The following is a 21,081-nucleotide window of genomic DNA, read 5'->3' as shown; positions in this document are numbered from 1 at the left end:
TCTTATTTTTCTTGAACTTCTTTTCTTCTTCTTTTCTTTTCTCAATGAAACCCTGTGTCCTCATTCTAACAGTGAACTGAATGTATCCGTCGAGTCTTTCTTCCTTATGACTGCTTATTTTCGGGGATTCAATTAAATTGATGTAACTTTTTATTATTTATTTTTGTCATTTCAAAAACATTTTTTTAGACATTTATTTAGTCTTTGTTCCTTAAAGCTGCCTTTTTTCGGGAAGTCAATCAAAATTCATTTTTAATTTTTATTTATTTATTTTTTTTGGGGGGGGGTTCTATAGTTTTAGCTCACGATGATGACTCTGGAATTCGGACATTGCCTTTATATGCATGCAAGTACTTTTATTTGAGTATATCGAATTTATTTGCTTATTATGCAATAAAAATATATGTCAGATAGTTTTTACTTTTGAACCATGACTTTGAACTGAGAAGAGGGGGTTGAACCTAATGCATGGTTATATAAAAATAAAAATAAACAGAAATCAACATCAAGTGCAAAGGAGTAAAAAAAAATTTTTACAAAACAACCCGGTATTCTAAAAATAGTCCACAACACCTTTGAACTCCAGAACCTCGGATACAAAATACTTATGTGTCCGAGCCTCAACTTAACCAAAATGGCCCTCATGTGTCCCAAACCTTTTGATATTAAGACACCCTGAAGTTCAACGTTTATATTATAGTTCGTTAGTTTTAAAATGACAAGTTTGGCCAAAATGGGTAATACTTCCTAGATCGCAAACCTCAGCCTCAGATACTTTGACTTCAAGGAGACGCCGCCCCCCCTTTCCTTGCGCTCCCAATTAGTATTAATACTAATGGGAAGATAGCTACCAGTATCACTTATTTTTCAATCCAATCATTAACGTGCAAGTTGAAAGGATTAATACCCCATCTCAGCCCTTCCCACAAAACTGCCGCCGTTGTCACTCATCCTTACATGTCAATGAAACAAAATTGCTAATACTCGCGTTTTATTTATCATTAAATATGCTTTATTCATACCTTCTTCACCAGGCTGAACTGGTGAAAATGTGCAAAGATAAAAAGTAATAGTAATAAATAAATGAATAGATAAAAAAATAAATAAAGAAAGAAAGAAAATGAAATAAAGAAAAATAGAAAATTACATATATAGCAATGCATCGTTATTACACATACATATCCAGTATTTCATGATGATAAGCTAGGTGCGGTCTTAATGCCGAGTCAACTGCTCACAGCACTGATCATACGCTAGCATCACACTACAAGTACATGACTAAGATATTGAAATTAATTATTCACGAGCCTGTTTTCTACTATGTGAAATGAACCTAAACATTTGCAGTAATTATTCACATCACTAAGTGGAAGATGCAGCGCAGTTTCTTTTCATAAAAGCGAGGTTAAATTAAGAAATTTGGCTAAAGATATTATTACAGTCTCGTTTGGGTTGTTCATTATGATGGAGAATTTATCTTTGTTGTTAAAATGTGTAAAGCATGTGTGGCCGCTTTGCACTATTTGAAAGAGTTCTTTTCTGTATTCAGTATACAGAGAGCAGGTATTTAAAAAGTGCTCTGAATCCTATAACTCTAGTGTGGAAAATGCGACATTTTCTTTTTTCATCTGGTGTTGGTTAACCATTGACATGGCGATCTGTTTCAATGTGCAAATTGTGGTTGCTGATTCTAAATTTGGTTAGGGCTTGGCGTAATTCTTTATCTTGAATTATATCAAGGTATTTTTCTTTCCCAAAATAAAGTTTAATAGTTTTATACGTTTATACGTTCTCAGCTTGAGATTTTCTTGTGATACTTTGCTAGCCAAAGTTGTATATTGCTGTCTCTAAGTATAACACTAAAATTCTTCATGAACTTTTTGTCCGTTTTCTCTTTGAACCATACATGCCCAAAACCATTTTCTACAATAATTTTCTCTCCGTGGCATAGCGTGGCTTGTGTTATGAAGGCCAGTGCTTGAAAGAAGATCAAAGTGTTTTAATTCATCTAGGTATGCCCGTTTAAGTGGAACACAGTCATCTTATTATAAAATATTGACCCAGTATTTAATTACTTGTATCTGAATTTGGCGCCCAAGTTCCCCCCGAACAGCATAATCACTAGATTTAGAATGCACCCCTAAAAGGTGCTAGCGAATTTGGAGATGTATTTTTTCTGTTGGGGACTTATCATAAAATGGAGTGTAACCCAATGTTACAGCTCCATATGCTGCAACTTGGAAAATCATTGTTTCATAAAGTCTATTTTCTTTTAAGGAGATGGGATTGTTACTAGCTTGACTGAAGAAGGCTTTATATATACATTTTGTTGTGCAGGGGCTAGTGTGCCAGACCTTGTGAAAAGGAGACCTACATGTAGTTACACATGTAGCTAGCTTGTTACTACTGGCACCAACTGGTTATGAAAGTAAAAAAAAAACTCTCTATTTCCAACAGTGTGACCATGTATTTCTTCCTTAACATTAAAAATAACAACTTTCGTCTTTTTTTAATGAATAGTTAACCTCTAACTATGACAGTGTTTTTCTAAGCATTTTAAACTACTGGTATTCTGAAGGCCTGAGGCACTTGCCAAAAACAAAACTAGATCGTCTGCATAAAAAAGACCAGTAAAAGGTTTGGTGGGGCTTTGCTTTTTGATTTATCTGTAAGTCTAAGTATGCCATCAATTAATATATTCAAAAATAAAGGGTTCAGTGTGTCTCACTTTTGAACTTCTCTAAATTTTGGGAATGAATTTATTTCAAAGAAATAATGGAAGGTATTGCTTCTTTTGGCAAAACATCCTTATTGATCTAAAACCGCATATAAGTAATTTCCACTGAAACCAGTTTGGTAGGCTCCTTTAATTGGGTTTCATTAATGGAGCATGTCATTTTTTCAATTCAAGCCGTGTAAAATCGGCTCCCTTCCTCTTCTTGCTGAGTTGTGCGTCATTCTGCCGGGGATGACAAAAACACGATCATATTTCAACTTTAATTTCAGGCCTGCAAATCTTAAAGGTCAAATAATAAAACTAAATTGTTTATAGCCTGAAATTTTAGGTAATTTTCTCTGAAACGTCAAAGACTACCTCCGTTGACAAGTTTCCAGATTTTTAATTTACCTTTACACAATGTAGGGGCATATCCAATGAAACTGTCGGTCTACGTGGATCGATCCAACTCCGCAGGGGGTCTCGCTGAATGAAAGCAGATCAACAGCTTACCTCCCGGCGCCGAGCAGAACAGAAAAGCTGGGGATTCTACGACCACGTTGATTTCAAGAGTGGGCGTGTTCATTTGTTGACCTGATTGCATTCACCTTGAGTCCCCGCAAAGCTGGATCGATGTGCTTAGAACGATAGTCTCAGTAGGAATTAGCCCTTAGTGACGGGTGCAACGTGGTAGCGTATCAAATGTTAGAGACAATTGTCTAGATCCACCCAGATGGGGCGTGTCAACCGAAAGGATTTTCAAACCTGTCATCTATCGAAACGCCCACGGGAAGAGCACAGAATTCTATATAAACCGACGGCAACGCAGTTTTAAAGTTATTGCAAACGTTCAAGTTTGAGACGCCAAATTCCACTCACGGAGAACATCAGTCGACAATAAGGAGAAGAAACAAGTTTACGAAAATGAACAACTTCGTCAAGCTGTTTGTTGTCTTCGTTCTGGGTTTGAACCTGTTTCACCGTGGCGATATGTTACAGTTAGCAGGTACTTGGTATTGTACTCATATTGTCGTTATTCTCAATTGCTGGTAACCGAAAATGCTGTCTTTTTGTATTTGTGCTCTTACTGTGTTTGTAGATTTGTTATTTAAATGATCTGCCTTAAAGTACATGAACAAAACGTTTAAATTGACAAGATGCAATGGCGCAAGCTAGCGCGATACCTTTAGTTTTGACTTACAGGAACGTTTTCTCAAACTCCCGCGATAACACTACAAGGACAGGTAGACATGAGGGGGTAGTTTTACCAGTTCCGTCTTCCCTGAGCACGCGCAAGAGCCAAGATAACTTTTATCACGAATGACGTACGGTGAAATCGTAAATAGTATTTTCAAGGTTACAGGCTGTGGCGAGCTTACTATATATTGCGTGCAGGGACATTTCTCCCCATATGACATTGAGGTTATGTGGGAAAATATCGGTTTGCCGGTTGAAATGTTAGCGCGTTGAAATACCCCAACAGTCTCATTACAGTTGCCTTACATCCTCCGTGTGGCTTCCTCGAAAATGGAGCCGTTGTTGCCGCGGATTTTAGCCATGGTTACAACTGGGCGCACGAATTTTAGGATCGTATGTTTTTGGGTTTGAACCTGTTTCACAGTGGCGATATGTTACAGTTAACAGTTAACTGTTTTCTCAAACAGTTTACAGTTACTTGGTGTTGTATTCTCATTGTCGTTATTCCCAATTGCTGGTAATCGAAAATGCTGCATTTGTTATTTAAATGACCTGCCTTAAAGTACACGTACAAAACGCTTAAACTGACAAGAAGCAATGGCGCAAGCTAGCGCGATACCTTTAATTTTGACTTACAGGATCGTTTTCTCAAACGCCCTCGATAATGCTACAAGAAAGGTTAATAGTATTTTCAAGGTTACAGGCTGTGGCGAGGTTACTATATATTGCGTGCAGGGACATTTTTTCCCCTATGACATTGAGGTTATGTGGGAAAATATCGGTTTGCCGGTTGAAAAGTTAGCGCGTTAAAAACCCCAACAGTCTCATTACAGTTGCCTTACATCCTCCGTGTGGCTTCCTTGAAAATCAATCTCTACGACTGTGGCACCCATTTAAGCCACGGTCACATACTTGCGTGAGACGCTTGTGATGACGTAGTGGCGGCGCACGTCAGTTTTGCCATTTGTTCTCCCCTTCCAACTTCCTCCTCCCTTCTTTTCAGCTCTCTAAGCTATTTTCCCTTGCCCTTTGTAGGCATATTGGAAGCTGATTTTAGCAAAATTCAAATTTTCTGAAAGTTGTAGTGCAAGTTGCATACTCGACGTTCATTGGCAAAACACGAACGTGTGCCTTGAGCACTCCGTGTGTTCGTTTTTTTTCTTAAGTTGTGACGCTTGCACCTTATTCAACACGCAAATGGCACTTGTTCCTTCACTGCTTGTGACGTGCCTCTTGGACCTATTGCTCTCACTTACGAACCTCCTTGCAAACTCCGTGTTAATGGAGCAAGTTACACTTGCGGCCTGGCAGATAATTGACAGTTTTTTGGACATGTCCGATATCCTCCGTGGGTACTTAAGGGCGGGCTTTCTGCGAACTCGAAATTTCGTAAGAAGGACTTGAGTGGGACGTGAGATTCTGCGCAAAATTTGGAAGCAAACAGGACGCAAGAGCCCAAACGGCCGGTAGTGACCGAGGCTTAAAATCAGTATAAGCAAACACACAACATTAAATCCATGCAAGTGAATTACAATAAGTTTTAGATTTCTTTACTTTTGTTTTGCCTCCAAAAACCACAAAAGGCGAAATGGAAGAACAACCCAAGGTTCAACCCTTATTACGATCAAGTTTTGAAGGGAAGTCCAACGAATAAATGCCCCTTAGAGAACTGTGCAGTTCCACTGGCTCGAGTGTTGTGTCCATGTGTGGTTGTGTGTGTGTGTGTGTGTCCGTGTGTGTGTGTGTGTGTGTGAGTGTGTGTCCGTGTGTGTATGTAGGCTATATGTGTGTGTGTGTGTCTTTGTGGCCGTTTGTGTGTGTGTCCGTGTGTGTGTGTGTGTGCGTGTCGGTGTGTCTGTGTGTGTGTGTGTTTCTCTTCATAACAGTCTGTCCGCAGATTCCGAGCTGCGCGTGCACACTGTCTGAAGCGACGGCCATTTTCGCACTACTTTAGCAAAATCGAGTGAAAATGGACGACTTTTGAGCTCTTCGTATTTTCATGTGTAGGCCCTATTTTTGTCAGCAGTTGATGTGATTAAACGATTGATATATAAAAGGAAGCGGGAATATCTAAGGATTCGGAATTTTAAGGTTAGTTGTCATAAAAAATAGATTCAGAACGGTAAAATGGAAGATTTATCCACGCGGGTGATTGCAAATGGTGCCCCGTTTCAGGTGTCCGAAATTTTCTATTCAAAGATTTCTATAAGAAGTTTAATTTGTACAAAGTTTTAAAAACTAAATCATGAAAGCTGGTAAAACTGGGTCTCTGGCAGTATATATATATTGAAAATTCAGCTTTGTCCATTTTTTTTAGCGCGAGGTGAACTCGACGCCAAGCACTCGCATTTTTAAAGCGTGTGACACTAGGGTGTTTCAATTTAAACAAAATTGCTACAATGTTGAAATCACCAGCGTTTTATATATATTCTAAAAGATTAACAAGTGTGCTCTGTGTTGATATGAAACACATGGGCAAAATCGATTTTTTCAAGTGCAGTAGGTTACTGTGATTATGTATCGCAGGAAACTCAAAATGTTTTCAAACAATTACATCCTGCAGAAAGATAAGATCATAAACTTTCAAATGATATATCATAAGGTATGTCTCCCACATTTTTACCCATTTCGTGTGGGGAAATTATTGCATCTCCAAAACGACGACAAAAATGGAACCCCATTTTCATCATAATGTTGTAAAGCAAATTACTTACACTTTCACTAATTACAGATAGCAATTAAAGCGGAATCAAAAGAGTAAAAAGACAAAGAGTTATTGAGTGTAAGTTAAGTTTCTCCAAGAGTCAACAAGTGTAGAACATGTTTTTAGTGTCAGAAAAAGATGGAAAAGGTCAAAGTCAATAACAGTTAATGTGATTGGTTAATTTCATAACATATTTTAATTTTGATCATCTATTTATCACATGATAACTGAGTTTTGGATAAGATCCAAGTATGAGTAATCCAAATAATATTTTAGATATCTTTAATTGAAAACAAGTCTCTTAGGGATTACCTAATAAGGAAATGTTGCATAGTGACTTGCAACATGAGAAAGGAAAATATTTTGTAATCACGCAAAGACAATGGAAAAGAAAACAAGTAAGTGCGTGATCAGTACGGAGAAATTGAGTATAAATATTTGTGAAGTTGTATGAAGAGAGAGTCGGTGAATAAACGTTCGGAAGCTCCAAACTGCTGTCGTTATTCCTCACTATAACAATAATTTATAGCGTCACGTGACCAACCTGAAGCACTGACCCGACTTGGCAAGACTACAAGTTTTCTTAAATATTCTGAATATCAGAGCAAACAAGTTACAATAAAATTATAATACGAACAAGTGCTGTGCATCTAACATCAGAAATATTCCAAGAGTTATATGCTTCATTCTTAAAACATCAAAAATTGTATAGTTATGATCCACTCCACAAGAAATCCAGTGTGAATTTTGACAAATATAGAAAGATATTGCTAGATCTACCTGTAGTTATAAATAAAGCAAGATTTTTTTAATTTGATAAATATTTACAATGAAGTACTGGCCTATGGCCAGGTTGTACTTTTAAAAGCCTGAAAGGGTTTTGATAAAAAAAATCATTCAACACCGGTTTATTCATTATATCAAGATCTGCACTTCTGCCTTGTTCTCTTATTTTACTGCTCAAGATTTATTTCTATGTACTAGTACTATTTTTGTCTCTTTAAGTCTTACATATTAAACTATTTAAAATAAGACCCTTACAATTGTGATTTGAAAAAATATCCCTAATCTATTTAAAATTTACATTTCTCTTTTTAAAAGTGCAAAATTTTGAAATCTGTGTGATAAACAAAACTAAGTAAACATTTAAAACTCATGTCCTTAAAGCACTGTCCCTGGGAAATGTTCATTCAGCGTCATGAATATGCACTGAAATTTTTGAAAGTTTTTTTTTTTAACTTTTTGCCTTTTAAATTAAAGCAGTTAACAAGGCTCCAATAAACTCGTTGGCCAACTTGATATGTCTGTTCTGAGGGCAGGAGAAGCACCTGCCCCAGCAAGTTATGAATATTACTTTAGCCAAAACTGACATACAATTAAAATCATCCCCAACTGAAAATTCTTGAATATAATTTGTAATTGAATACATATCAAAGTGCATTAAAATGAAAAAAAAAAAAACTTCAGTATACGAGTATGTTTCAATTTTTTTTATTTCCTTAGAATCTTCAATGGCCAGGTCATTTACCTGGATATGACAATCAGAAAACAAAATCAATTTTCAAGTTCAAAATTGGGCTGTTTTCCCAGAGTGCCACCCTGCCACTCAGTGGTTGATAGATTCCTTGACTAAATGATCATCAAAACTTGGCCCCTATAAAACTGCTGTCAAAATTTTGTTAACTTAAGCATAATATTCCCCAAACTTGACCTCCAGTCAGATTCGATTCTTTTGAGAGCACTGTATCCTCTCTCCACCTGAGAAGTGGACAGGCTGAACAAGGCAATTTCAATTAACATTATTGTATGTATTCTAATCTTTGTATGGTCTCCTAGCCTTAAAACAAATCAGTACACATATCTTTACTTTTATTCACTATAAACATGCCACCTATGTGCTCTTTAAAGGCAGGAAGTCTCAATGGAAGTCTTTTGGGTCAAAGCCCATCCTGTATAATACTTGAAGAAAATAATGTTCCAGAACTTGTCTGCTATGAGAAAGTTTTCTAGGGTAAACAATATCCAAGACTCTACACCATCTCTTGTTCAGTCACACCTGCATCAACAGCACCATCAAACAAAATCGTACAGAAAATAATTTTTCCTGGTCTTGACCAGAACACCTCTTCCCTTATTGTCAGCTGAATGAGGTCTTAGTTTTAATAGTTTTCATTGGAATATTCTATTGCAGACAGTGGCAGTACTTCCTGTAGCTGCATGCAACCAACACTAATGGCAAAAAAGTTTAAACTCCATTAACACGCATTTATATTGTAGCAAAGGAGAGAGTGGAAAAAAAGTGGTTTTCGTTAAGTGCAATCAGCTTAAGCGAGTGACACGCCTCATCTTGTTTCCAACATACTCGTATAATTGGCAGCTTTTCTGTATTCTACTTTACGCCATGGGAGGCTTGTCATTCAGTTAAACTGATTGCAGTCAGCGAGAGCCCCCGCAGAGTTTGGTCGATCCACGCAGACCAGTGGTGTTTTGATGGGAAAATGGCCTCAATGATTTTTTTGCAATTAACGTTTATACTTTTCTTGACCCTAGGTTCAAGACGAGTGAACACTCGGTCCTCATGTCTGAATGCCCCAGGCCTCCTGACATGCTGGAATTCTGAGCTGCAGTGGCTCTTTCGGTCCACACTGATCTGTGCCACTGAGTCCAACGAAGGTACTCTCTCTCTCTCTCTCTCTCTCATATTTTCTTTCGCTTCCTCTACCTGTCTGTACGTATTTTCTGTGGTCCCATCTCTCTTTCCCCCTATCTCTCTACCTCTTTCCGTATTTTTTCCTCATCTCTCTCTCTCTCTCTCTCTCTCTCTCTCTGTGTGTGTGTGCGTATTTTCTTTGCCCCCATCTCTCCCCCTCTCAGTAATTTACAGTAATGCGAAAAGTAAGTGTACAGTGGCTTTACCCTCTGTTCCCCCTTTTTCTTTCTTTTCATTGAAGTAAATAGTAAATACTGAATGAAAATCATGAGTACTTAACAACCGAGCCCACGCAATTGTACATGTGATTACACTATTTTGTTTCTGCCCGAAAGTCTACTAGTATACTCATGATATATTTTCACTTTTTTTTTTTGCAAAGTGTTAATTATGCCAGTTCTAAGAGGTGTGAAATTTATCGAATGTGCATAATTATTTATTATAATTGATCAATTAAGTCATTCCGTTTGCATTCAGAGCCCGCCAGAAACGGACGGTATACATTTGACGTCATTCGTCTCGGACCGCAGCCAAGCACCAGACGCCTAAGACGTGTGTATTTGTTCGTTCCAACCGGCAGCGCAGAAATGTGCCCAGTTCTGAAAGTCACCAACGAAGACACCGGCATGGACGCCATCTATCGCCAGTGTGGCCCGACCTGTCTGCATTACGACATCACCAACCTCGTGCCCACTCTCGGCAGATACCAACTGGATATCCAGTTCACCGGGCGTATGCTCTACCACCCTTTCATTGCCTTTCTCATGTAATCTGAATTATAAGGCATGCGAAATACTTGCGCTATAGCATCGAATGTAATACAGCTGGCATGTTTACATGGAGATGCAATACCACAGCCAACTGAGACTCAAATTGTTCTCATTTTCGAACATTAATTTTGCTTTCGGACTTTCTGAGAGGGTCCCATGGGAGAGGGGGGGGGGGCGTTCAGACCACGGGAAATAAAACCAGCAAATCACAAATCACAGTAAATAAGACTTTATTCATATCTCATTGAAAATGCAAGCCCGGCAAGTTGAAAACCACGTATCGCTGAATATAATGACTTCGTTTAACGACGAACGAGAAATAAAAATCAGCATTCAGATGCCGCTCCAAATAATATGAACGTTTCATGCATCTGGGGAAATAAAAAGTTGCTTTCAAGGGTTACAAAAATACCCAGTGGGACCCTCATTTAAATCTCCGTTTGAAATAAAGTGCAAAATCGACCGCTTTTATTTGGACTTTCTTGGCAAGATTTTTCGTAGTTATTTGCCTTTGGTTCTCATAGACTTGAAATTAATATAACGGTACACAAAAACTCAATGCTTAAGTTTTAACATCTTTCAAAAAAGCGCAAATGCCTTGAAATGATTTGACGATTTGAAGAACGAGTTTGCTTCGCGCAACTCTTTTATGTTTAGCTGTTGTGATATATGTGTTGTAAGCCTTCAGTTTTAAATTCTCTAAAACAGTGCATTATGATACAGATAGATGGATGGTTAAAGGGATCTTGCTAAAGGTATTGAACGTTTGATAGCTTGCCACATGGTATAGAGTGTGTAGTATTTGATTTTTCTCAACTTTTATCATGACTATTTTCACAAAGGCAAATAAATACTTAGCCATAGCAAAATATATTTTAAGAATTTTCAGTCTACGGAAATGACAGATTTTATTTAAAGAAGAAGAAAATTACGAAGATGCCTTTAATGCAATGACTGCAATGCACAAGTGGTGATACTTTGACTTTAATTTTTCTCAACTTTTATCATGACTATTTTCACAAAGGCAAAGAAATCCTTAGCAATTGCAATAGATATTTTAAGAGTTTTCAGTCTACGGAAATGACAGATTTTATACAAAGAAGAAGAAAATTTGCTGATTATGAAAATGCCGTTAATGCAATGACTGCACTGGACAAGTGGCGGTACTTTGACTGTAGATTAATTGCCGCACAACTACCTCATGATTGTTAGCAGATCTTTATCATAATTGTTGCCTGAATGCTACTCGAAGGCATGAATGATGCGAGAATGTTTTTTTTTTTTTTTTTTGATCAGATGTGATATGTCACCCTTGCTTCATTAAATGTCTTAAATTGCTTGAATTCTTGCGTTCTTGTCCTTTGTCTCTACAGTTAACAAAATAAACATACGACAGGCCCGTTGCCAGAAATTACAAAAGGGGGGGGGGGTCTTTTTCTGAAAAATCTTGAGCCTGAACGAACAAATAAGTAAAATTTATTAAATAAACAGTGAAATGGAAAAGACATCGTGGTATGATGGGAGCAGACAAAAGTTTTTAAAACTTCCCTTATACGTGTAACTCACATGTAATATCAAACTAATTAGAATCATCAGACGTTTACAACTTACGTGAAACTAAGAGTAGTTTCGGTGCCTTTAACATGGCGCTTGAGAGTTGGTCACCCGCAAGCCAGGTCACCGTCCAGCTGCCCTTTTAGACTTCCTGTTTCAAGTTTGGGCACAGATATGTCCAGAACCTTTGTTTTTAAAGCAAATGAACTCGAGACATTCTTCTCAATAAAAGAATTTTTATACCCATCATTTCAAAATCCTCACCAACCTCCTTAATTCGTTAATTATTTAATTAATTATTAATAAATTCATTAATTTATCGGTGATCGGTGAATCCAGCAGTTGCAACGCTGCTCAGAAAAAAGAATGTGAAAAAGTTTTAAGTAAACTCTTATAGTGCCCTTACTGCTTTGGGTGCATATAGAGGCACAGCAATGTGGTGCACAAAAATACACATATCCTGTTTCCTGGATTAATCTCTCCTCCTATCTTATTATTAATAAATCAATCAAATTCATAATTTTAAAATTACCCAATCAACATTGGTTTCTTAGTCACCCTCTCTTTACTTGACGAGCGAAAATGTTCGCACTTAATTTCTGGTTGTTGGTTAGGTATAGCGACATCACAGAAAAAAAGTGTAAATTAAGTGGACGTTAAAAAGTAATCAAAAAATTTTAGACAACGCCTGTGTATAAAACGTCCCTTTAGAGATCAATTAATGCCCTTATCGCTTAACAAAGACCCAGTGGGGAGAAACGGGAATGACGTCACGACCAGTTGGACTAAAAAATCTACTTCTTGGTCAAGATGGTGAATAAGATGCGCGTGTGTTTGTGCGTGTTTGTGTGCATGACGTCGTCCCTCAATATGAGAACCAAGCTAAGCCTCTAAGCCTCTGCAAAATATTAATTAATTGGTCTCGCATACGAATTTGTTCTATCCTAATGGCGGATGCAGGAATTTTTGAATGAGGGGGGGGGGGGTCCGCGAATGCAAACTCGACCCCCCTCTCTTAGTCTGGGGTCCGGGGACGAAAAAAATGGCATTTTACAGGGCGAACGGTGCCACTTGGTACGGTTTAAATCTTTGATTCAAACCATTTGAATCAAAGGGGACCATTGGTTTGATTTTTTTTCAGAAATCGAAGGGGGTCAGGACCCCCCAGACACCCACTAAAGCCGCCATTGCTTATCAAACCACTTTACCGGGTTCTTACAGGTAATTCGTCCGGGGGGAGACTCCCTTTCACTGGCCTCAAGGCACCCAAAAGTCAGCCATTTAGGTGACAATCTTACGTGATAGCCAAACATTTTTAAGATGATGATTTGTAAGATGATTTCAGATGCTGTTATTTTCATTTTGCTTTACACTGAGTTTACGTTTGATTTCACCTGTGACGCTATAGAGCACGTTGAGAGCCAAAGCGGTTCACAAATTGGCGGTTTTTAGCTGTGAGTAGTCTTAGCCATTTCAAACGTCCACTGTAGAATTGCCCCGGGTATGAATGTACGGTATGTACAGTCTTGATAAACAAGGCCAAAGAAGGAGTGGGGGGGGGGGGGGGGGGGTAAAAACAAAATGTATGATTACAAGTATAGCAATAGCGGCAATGTGACTTTTGAAAAAAACTTTCTTGCTGATAGTCCCAACTAGCAGATACCTTCTTTCTTTTCATGAAAGGGCTGTATGACATGCATAACTCCATGCTGGGTAAGGTATTGCCTCAATTCAATTTTGTTCTGTTGCGTAGCTGGTAAAGGATGGAGATCAATGACCATTCCCGCCTAAGTATCATTTTAAAGACTTTAAAGCAGAGAAGAGAAATATAATTGACCACACAGACTTTATGATAATGTCGAGCAATAATTTGTTGTCAAAACCAATCACTAATTCTAAACTATACCGGATTTATTGCAAAAGGTAATTTGCTCGGACACACGTACCGGTATGCCTGCATTCGATTTCGATTTCGGGCCAGCTAGTTGTTGTGGTTAATTGACATGCGTCACCTGGGATTTGAACTCGTGCCTTGCTGTCACCATGATTTTCTGATTGCTTGGTTTTTTTTGCAACCATTTTTTTTTGCAAGCACTCTACCAACTGCGTTGTGACTGACCTACCCACCCTCCGCACCTACGAGTTTCCTCTTACAGTAATCAAACGAAAATTTTAGAAATTATTTCAAAAGAAATTATTTCAAAAAAAAAAAAAAAAAAAATCACAGTGAAGATCCCAAGATTTGAACCCACGTCTAGCTGTGCGTAGTTTTGTAGAAGACAGCGGTGTTAACACGGAAACACAGAAACTTTGGTGGTAGCAAAGGGATCAAATGGAAACTTTCTACTTTCTCACAGAGAGGGTCAGTTTGTCTGTACATGTATTAATCTGCCATAACAATCAATAGGCCGAGAGCCGTACTCACTAATTCTTCCCGTACATCGAGAGTCTGCAAACATGGTATTATTGTACCACCAGCGTTGGCGCTGGCGGTACACATGGTTTTAGTCCCGTCCGGATCGTTCTGCCGGCTCAGCCAGCTCCTAGACGGTAAGGGCCTCCGTACCCATCTCTTGGATTTAGGTCACCAATAATCTCAACTCCTTTCACGTAAAATTTGGGCTTTGTCGGTATTGGGGTCTAAGTGTGGCACTCATTGCGCAACGCACCCTTGTCCAAAAATGGCAAAATTAAATGCTAATTATCTTCCCTACGGAAGGAATTATGGGAAAAATTTCTACAGACGGCTTTCCTAAAGTCATATGTGTAGATTTCAAATATGCCCTTGGATTTGACCTTTGACCTTATTTTCAAGGTTAAACGGGCCAAAATTTTCAAAAAAAAAAAAAACGAATTTTTTTACGAAAAAAAAAATTATTGGCGCTGTTATTCAGACACTACCCAGACTTAACCAAAAATATAATTGCAAAGTGTTACCCTTTGGGTCATCTTTCATCTCCGTGAATTTGGGGTCAATCGGTGCATTTTCACGGGAGTAGCGGCCATAAGATACCGAAACTGAAAACTGTCTCTAATTCGGGAACCGTTGATGCTAGAGACCCATTCTTTTTTGCATTTTGTAGAGCATGTAAAGCCCAACACTAAGGTGGTGTCCGTTTTTTTGTATTCCATACGGTTTTCGAGTGACTCTGTATCAAAAAGTACATATTGGTGGTGAAAGCAAAATGTGCAGTACGGTAATGGATAATAAATTTTGAGCCCCGGGAAAATAAAACATAAGGCTTGGCGAGGCAGACAACTTCTGGTCAAAAATGACATTATTTCATGAAATTTGATCATCTGGAACTACTGAGCACCTCCCATTTCAAGAATTTCAACCAAAATGACCTTTTCTTTATTTTTAATTAATTTTTTTTCTGTAGGAAATTTATGGCACATTATTGTAACTCCGAAATTATAACATTTAGTCCCTCATATCTCCAAAACTGGCAGAGATAGGTCCATAGTAACTATTAAATTTGAATAGGAAGTCATATACTGGCAATCTAAATGTGACATTGAAATTGACCTTTGACCTACTTTTTATCATGAATTGAACTTTGCAAATTTTAGTTCCCTTTTATCTCCAAAACTGGCAGAGATAGGTCCATAGTTACTATTGAAGTTGAATAGGAAGTCATATACTGGCAATCTTAATGTGACCTTGAAATTGACATTTGGCCTACTTTTCATCATGAATTGAACTTTGCAAATTTTGGTACCCTTTATCTCCAAAACTGGCAGAGATAAGTCCATAGTTACTATTGAAGTTGAATAGGAAGTCATATACTGGTAATCTTACTCTGACCTTGAAATTGACCTTTGACCTACTTTACACCATAAACTAAACTTTGCACCTTTTTTAATGCTTCCATTTTCAAAACTGGTAAGGATACGCCAATAGTTACTATTGAATTTGAATATAAAGTCATTAGGGACAATTTACTGTGACCTTAAAATTGACCTTTGACCTACTTTTCACCATGAACTTAACTTTGCAAATTTTGGTTCCCTTTTATCTCCAAAACTGGCAAAGATACGCCCATAGTTACTATTGAATTTGAATAGAAAGTCATTAGAGGCAATTTACAGTGACCTTAAAATTGACCTTTTACCTACTTTTCACCATGAACTTAACTTTGCAAATTTTGGTTCCCTTTTATCTCCAAAACTGGCAAAGATACGTCCATAGTTACTATTGAATTTGAACAGGAAGTCATATACTGGCAATCTAAGTGTGACCTTGAAATTGACCTTTTACCTACTTTTCATCATGAATTGAACTTAACACATTTTGGTTCCCTTTTATCTCCAAAACTGACAGAGATAGGTCCATAGTTACTATTGAACTTGAATAAGAAGTCATATACTTGAAATTTACTGTGACATTGAAATTGACCTTTGACCTACCTCACAATGAACTGAACTTTGATTGTACCATTTTCAGTTATATATATTTTTTGCATATTTTGAGAATTCTTGTTGATTGCATTTTTTACAGCTTGTCAAGCACAAGACTGGTGGTGGTGTCCCTTTTTTGTGTGTGTGGGAGGTCTATACCAATGCGCTTACTCCAGCTGGTGGTACAATATTCGGAGGCGGTATCGCCTCTCTGATCCTCTTGTTATCAATGTTGCTAACATTCATCATTTGCACACGAGCACTTATTTGAGAATCCGACACGGAGCGTTCCCAGATAGATTACTTTTCTACTTTGAGTATTAGTTATATATCTTTAGAAACAGAAGGGATGGGGGGTCAGGACCGCTCCTCTGTATTATTTTGGGTGGTGTGTGTGTGTGTGTGTGTGTGTGTGTGTGTGTGTGTGTGTGTTGAGTTACAGTGGGAAAAGTTACACAGATTAGTAGGCCTATATGAAGGGATGGATGGATAGGCATAAATAAAAAAAAGTAAATAGATGAATATTTCACGAATGAAACCTTTGTGTTAGCAATAGCCGAGGGCGGATCCAGGGATATTTGTAGGGGGGCGGGGTCCGCGCATGCAAAGCCGAACGTCCTTACTCACCCCTAGTGGACGCAAGACGATGACAAGATACCCCACCCTCAAAACTTATAAGGTGAAAAGTCAATAATAAATATATGTGAGAGCATCATCACCACATGGACTTTTTTTTTTTTTTTTTTTTTTTTTTTTTTTTTTTTTTTTTTTTGTGACACTTGCTTCAGTCTTGAAGAAATTTACACGATTTATTTGTTTGGAAGTTCATATTGTGTTTGTAAGATATAGATTGGAAGAGAAAACATAACTTTACTTTGAGCTTAAAAAATGTTGAACTTAAATTTTCATAAAAATTGTTATTGTTTTACTTGGCTTTTTTTTTTAATAAAGGGCTATATTTCTATCATATCGAAATAAATAAATCTGCTTATTTTATTTATATTTTTATTATTCTTTTTTAAAAAAGACTTCGAAGACCATGGCAAAAAAAAAAAATTGAACTTAAATTTTCACACGAATTGAAATAATTTTATACTTGGCATTTTTTTTTTCTTCATAAAGGGCCAGGCGCCATTTAGGCTATAGGGCCTATTTCTATCATATTGAAATACATCATTTCGCTTTATTTATTTATTTATTTATTTATTGTTATCGTTTTTATTTTTTTATTTATTTTATTTGAAGCCCAGCGCGAACTGGAGAGAAAACAAAAGGAAGAAGAAGACTATCTCTTTAAGAAATTCCACTTGCAAAAGGAAAGAAATTCCACTTGCAAAAGGAAGAGCGTATGCGGAAACTGGTAGAAGAGATTATGGCAGAAAAAGAAACCTCTGTCAAAGAACTCGTCGCTCTCTTCGACAGGTTAGGGATGAAGAGTGCTAGCCGAATTATCAAAGGGACTCAATTAGTTTGGAAAGGCGCCCCCAAAAGCGAAGCAGACGACGCAGGGGCCGATGATGATGATGACGATGACGATGACCTGAATCTGGATGACGAAGCTTCTGAAGGAGATACAAGCGCGACCAGCTTGCTGGAGAAAAGTAAGCACATTGATGACGAATACCAAAGTCGTCTTGACGAGAGAATGCAGGAGCTGATGCGATCTCTAGAACAACAAGAGCAAGAGGAGCTTGTCAAACTGGTAGAGAAACACAGCAAAGAGATGCTGTCACTAATAGCTGAGAAGGTGAGACTTAAATAATAATAATAATAATAATAATAATAATAATAATAATATTAACGTATATTCTAAAATCCATATAAAATGTTCAGTAGACTTTACATGGATAAAATGAACATAATAAGATGAATAAAGCTCCAAAACCTACTCTAAATACAGCGGAATTCGCTTGATTTGACGTTCAATCGCGAGACTTTGTGTCATCTCGGATAGTGTCCGCTTCAATAGTTTGAACATCCCAGAAGTGAGTGTGCTAGTGCTATCAAACTGAATACAGCTGTTGCAATAGAACCAGAGGACTTAATTGTGATAGTGGTGAAAATCAAGTCGTGGGCGCATCGTATTGTGTATTTGTTTATTTTCACAATGTGTTTATGCTCATGTATCTAAAATTGATGAAGTCTAAAATAGATATAAATAAATACAGTGAGTTTAATTATGGAGAGACGATATTCAAATTTTCTAATGGATTTTTATCATTGGTGCAATTTTACCTTAATCACGCTTCTTGATTTCGTGAGGACAGGTTGTACTCCTTCTTCAAGCGGGATATGACTAAGACTTTTTTACAATTGTTATTAAAGGTTGCGGAATCCGACGATTTGACTACATTTACAGACCTTGTAAGGAACCTAACCAAGGACTGCTGTAACGAATTAGAAAAAGCAAGGTGCGAGTCATCCTTATTATTTAACATTAGGCCAGGATTGCATTCTGATATCTGTTTTATTTGATTTTATTTATTTTGATTTTAATTAATTTTAATTTTAATCTTATTTATTTATTATTTCCCAAAACAAACACACACTGAGCATGATTGCAATTGCATATTAGAAAAATGACTGATTTTTTGAAGAACATTTGCCTATTTTATCTCATATACTACTTAGTGAAATTCTTAGGGCAGATGCAACATCATTGATTTTAACATTTCTTTAATCTGTTTTTGCGCTGTCTAAACCAACAAGGCGCACGTTTGTTTTAATTTTTTAATATAATTTTAATAATTTAATTTAATATCTAAAAATGTTACACGCTTTCAGAGCCATATTCCGTTGGATTACCGTAAAGAACCTGAACAAGATGGAGTTCAGCGATGACCTTGACCCAGACACTCCCCTGGAACTGCTTAGAAGGATCAAACTGAGGATTGAAAGTTATCATGTTCTTTTTAAACGACTATGCAGGTAAACCTCATTGCCTCTTTTGTCTCATGAAACTCTATACCACTTTCAGTGAAGATTTTATTCGAGGGAACCCCCTGCAACGTCGAGGGTGGGCTAAACTGTATTCTGGATTCTGGGTTGGGGGGAGTTGGCATAGCAAGTACCCCTCAATCTTATCTTCGGTGGTATCCACCTCTTCTTCTTATTTTTCTTGAACTTCTTTTCTTCTTCTTTTCTTTTCTCAAGGAAACCCTGTGCCCTCATTCTAACAGTGAACTGAATGTATCCGTCGAGTCTTTCTTCCTTATGACTGCTTATTTTCGGGGATTCAATTAAATTGATGTAACTTTTTATTATTTATTTTTGTCATTTCAAAAACATTTTTAGACATTTATTTAGTCTTTGTTCCTTAAAGCTGCCTTTTTTCGGGAAGTAAATCAAAAGTCATTGTTATTGTTTTTATTTTTTATATTAGTTACGCTGGAATTCACTGTGAGATCATCCGTGGGTACTCGAAGGGTTCTGGCTACAAGGCTGGTCGTAAAATGTCCAGGCGCTTCAGAAATTCCTGGACAGCGGTCTGCGTGGACGGGTCTGGGCACTTCATCAACTGCCAATGGGGTGCACGATTCACCAGGGGGAAACACTTTGAGGACGAACTAGGTCAAGGTCAGATCACATCACCAGGTCAAGCTCAGGGGAATGTCATCAACGAAGAGCTTCAGTATCGGTGTGAGAAGTTTTATTTTCTCACAGACCCCGAAGATCATATTTTTGAACATTTTCCAGACGACAAAAAGTGGCAGCTAATGGAGCCTGCCATTTCCATTGAGGAATTTATTAGACTCCCGGTGGTAAAGGCACCATTTTTTAACAAAGGCCTGCGCTTCGCAACCCGGTACATATCGATTCTATGGACGCACTCCGGCAGGGCTGAGGTGAGAATAGGAGTGCCGAATGCCAGTCGGGCAGACTTTGCCGCTAAAATTGACCCACACCACCCCCCGTCTGCAGCTAGTCGAGAATCGGTGACGGGAAGCGTTCTTTGTCGAAGAATCGACAACGAGGTTCTTTTCACTGCCAAAGTCCCACAACCAGGCATATACTTTTTGAAAATATTCGTAGCAGACGATCCTTCGACCACCATGGAGTGCGCATGCGTGTTTCAGATTAACTGTACTGACGTCGACAGATCTTCTAGCAGACGTCATTATCCAAATGTACACATTTTGGGCGCCACTGCACATGCCAAGGACCTGGGCATTTCTCCTGTAGCTCGTTTTGACCCATACGTTGTACATGACAAAGAAAGTGATTATTGTTTTCGAATACTTACAAAAAGAAACTGCTGGGAAATCGGTGTCGTCCGCTCTGGAGAACGCTCAGTTCGCCATGATCTACAAAAAAGACCCAGATCACGTGGGATTCAGATTAAGAATGATAAAAAACGGATTTTACATGCTTTCTGTTTTCGCTGCGGAATTAGACTTGAATGTATCCCAAATCTCAGTTTCGCAGTCGGCAGTGGAAGACCAATTTGAGTGTGTTTACCGCGTGCTTGTTCGCTGCTCTGTGTCGTCTATGGAACAATGCCCCTTGCCCATCGCGTTATGGCGCTGGGATGTAGGGGTTCTCCATCACCCTTTCACGGGGGTCCTTGACGTCGGAAGCCTGATAAGTCTCAAACCTCAGGTTCCAGGAGCGCTGCAGGTCTCCGCCATGGTGAACCGGAAATGGCAACCGTTGGCTAGCGACGGGGACACGTGGGATGGAACAGTTTATACAGGAGACTGTCCCGGGAAGGTGAAATTGTGCGCCAAGTATGACGAATCAAGGGGGAAATATATCCCTCTGTTTGAGTACACCCTAATCTAGCTGAAAGATGTTAGAATAAGACCGTTCAATTTAAAACTTTTTTATAATAAAATGTTGTGAAGTCAACCCGTCCCAATGCACCAGATCCCCTTACAATACAGGGCTAAGGGCAGTTCCAGAGATATATTTCAGTCAGTCTTCTAAATTTATCTTTGATTCATCATTCACCTTTGACCGCCTTTCGTCAGGAAAAATTAGATATCCGTTAATGTAAACGTGAAACCTGTATAAGTACTCTTCCCAGAAG

General features: G+C 38.1%; 2 protein-coding genes across 2 annotated transcripts; both read left to right on the top strand.

Moving 5' to 3' along the window:
• The first annotated feature begins 3,404 nt into the window (after nucleotides 1-3,404).
• On the top strand, nucleotides 3,405-11,457 carry LOC147761472 (uncharacterized). The gene is made up of 3 exons (XM_087014326.1): nucleotides 3,405-3,722; nucleotides 9,168-9,290; nucleotides 9,805-11,457. The coding sequence occupies exons 1-3, from the start codon at nucleotides 3,641-3,643 to the stop codon at nucleotides 10,095-10,097; spliced, it is 498 nt and encodes a 165-aa protein (XP_086870452.1). The 5' UTR covers nucleotides 3,405-3,640; the 3' UTR covers nucleotides 10,098-11,457.
• Nucleotides 11,458-18,946: 7,489 nt separating this feature from the next.
• LOC147761471 (hillarin-like) lies at nucleotides 18,947-20,834 on the top strand. Its single transcript, XM_087013199.1, has 3 exons — nucleotides 18,947-18,980; nucleotides 19,435-20,270; nucleotides 20,470-20,834. The coding sequence occupies exons 2-3, from the start codon at nucleotides 19,505-19,507 to the stop codon at nucleotides 20,832-20,834; spliced, it is 1,131 nt and encodes a 376-aa protein (XP_086869325.1). The 5' UTR covers nucleotides 18,947-18,980; nucleotides 19,435-19,504.
• Nucleotides 20,835-21,081: the final 247 nt, after the last annotated feature.

This window comes from Lingula anatina, chromosome 5, assembly GCF_051362555.1.
Source record: "Lingula anatina isolate TDL-2025a chromosome 5, LinAna3.0, whole genome shotgun sequence".
Classification (NCBI taxonomy): Eukaryota; Metazoa; Brachiopoda; class Lingulata; order Lingulida; family Lingulidae; genus Lingula; species Lingula anatina.
This window is presented reverse-complemented; position numbering and strand designations above follow the sequence as displayed.

What these genes read in the sequence shown, in the direction of transcription:
- LOC147761472 (XM_087014326.1), top strand. Translation starts at nt 3,641, where the DNA reads ATGAACAACTTCGTCAAGCTGTTTGTTGTCTTCGTTCTGGGTTTGAAC. An exon ending in CGATATGTTACAGTTAGCAG is followed by an intron (nt 3,723 to 9,167) that starts GTACTTGGTATT and finishes TCTTGACCCTAG; the next exon opens with GTTCAAGACGAGTGAACACT. An exon ending in TGCCACTGAGTCCAACGAAG is followed by an intron (nt 9,291 to 9,804) that starts GTACTCTCTCTC and finishes GTTTGCATTCAG; the next exon opens with AGCCCGCCAGAAACGGACGG.
- LOC147761471 (XM_087013199.1), top strand. Translation starts at nt 19,505, where the DNA reads ATGTCCAGGCGCTTCAGAAATTCCTGGACAGCGGTCTGCGTGGACGGG. An exon ending in CGTTGTACATGACAAAGAAA is followed by an intron (nt 20,271 to 20,469) that starts GTGATTATTGTT and finishes CCCAAATCTCAG; the next exon opens with TTTCGCAGTCGGCAGTGGAA.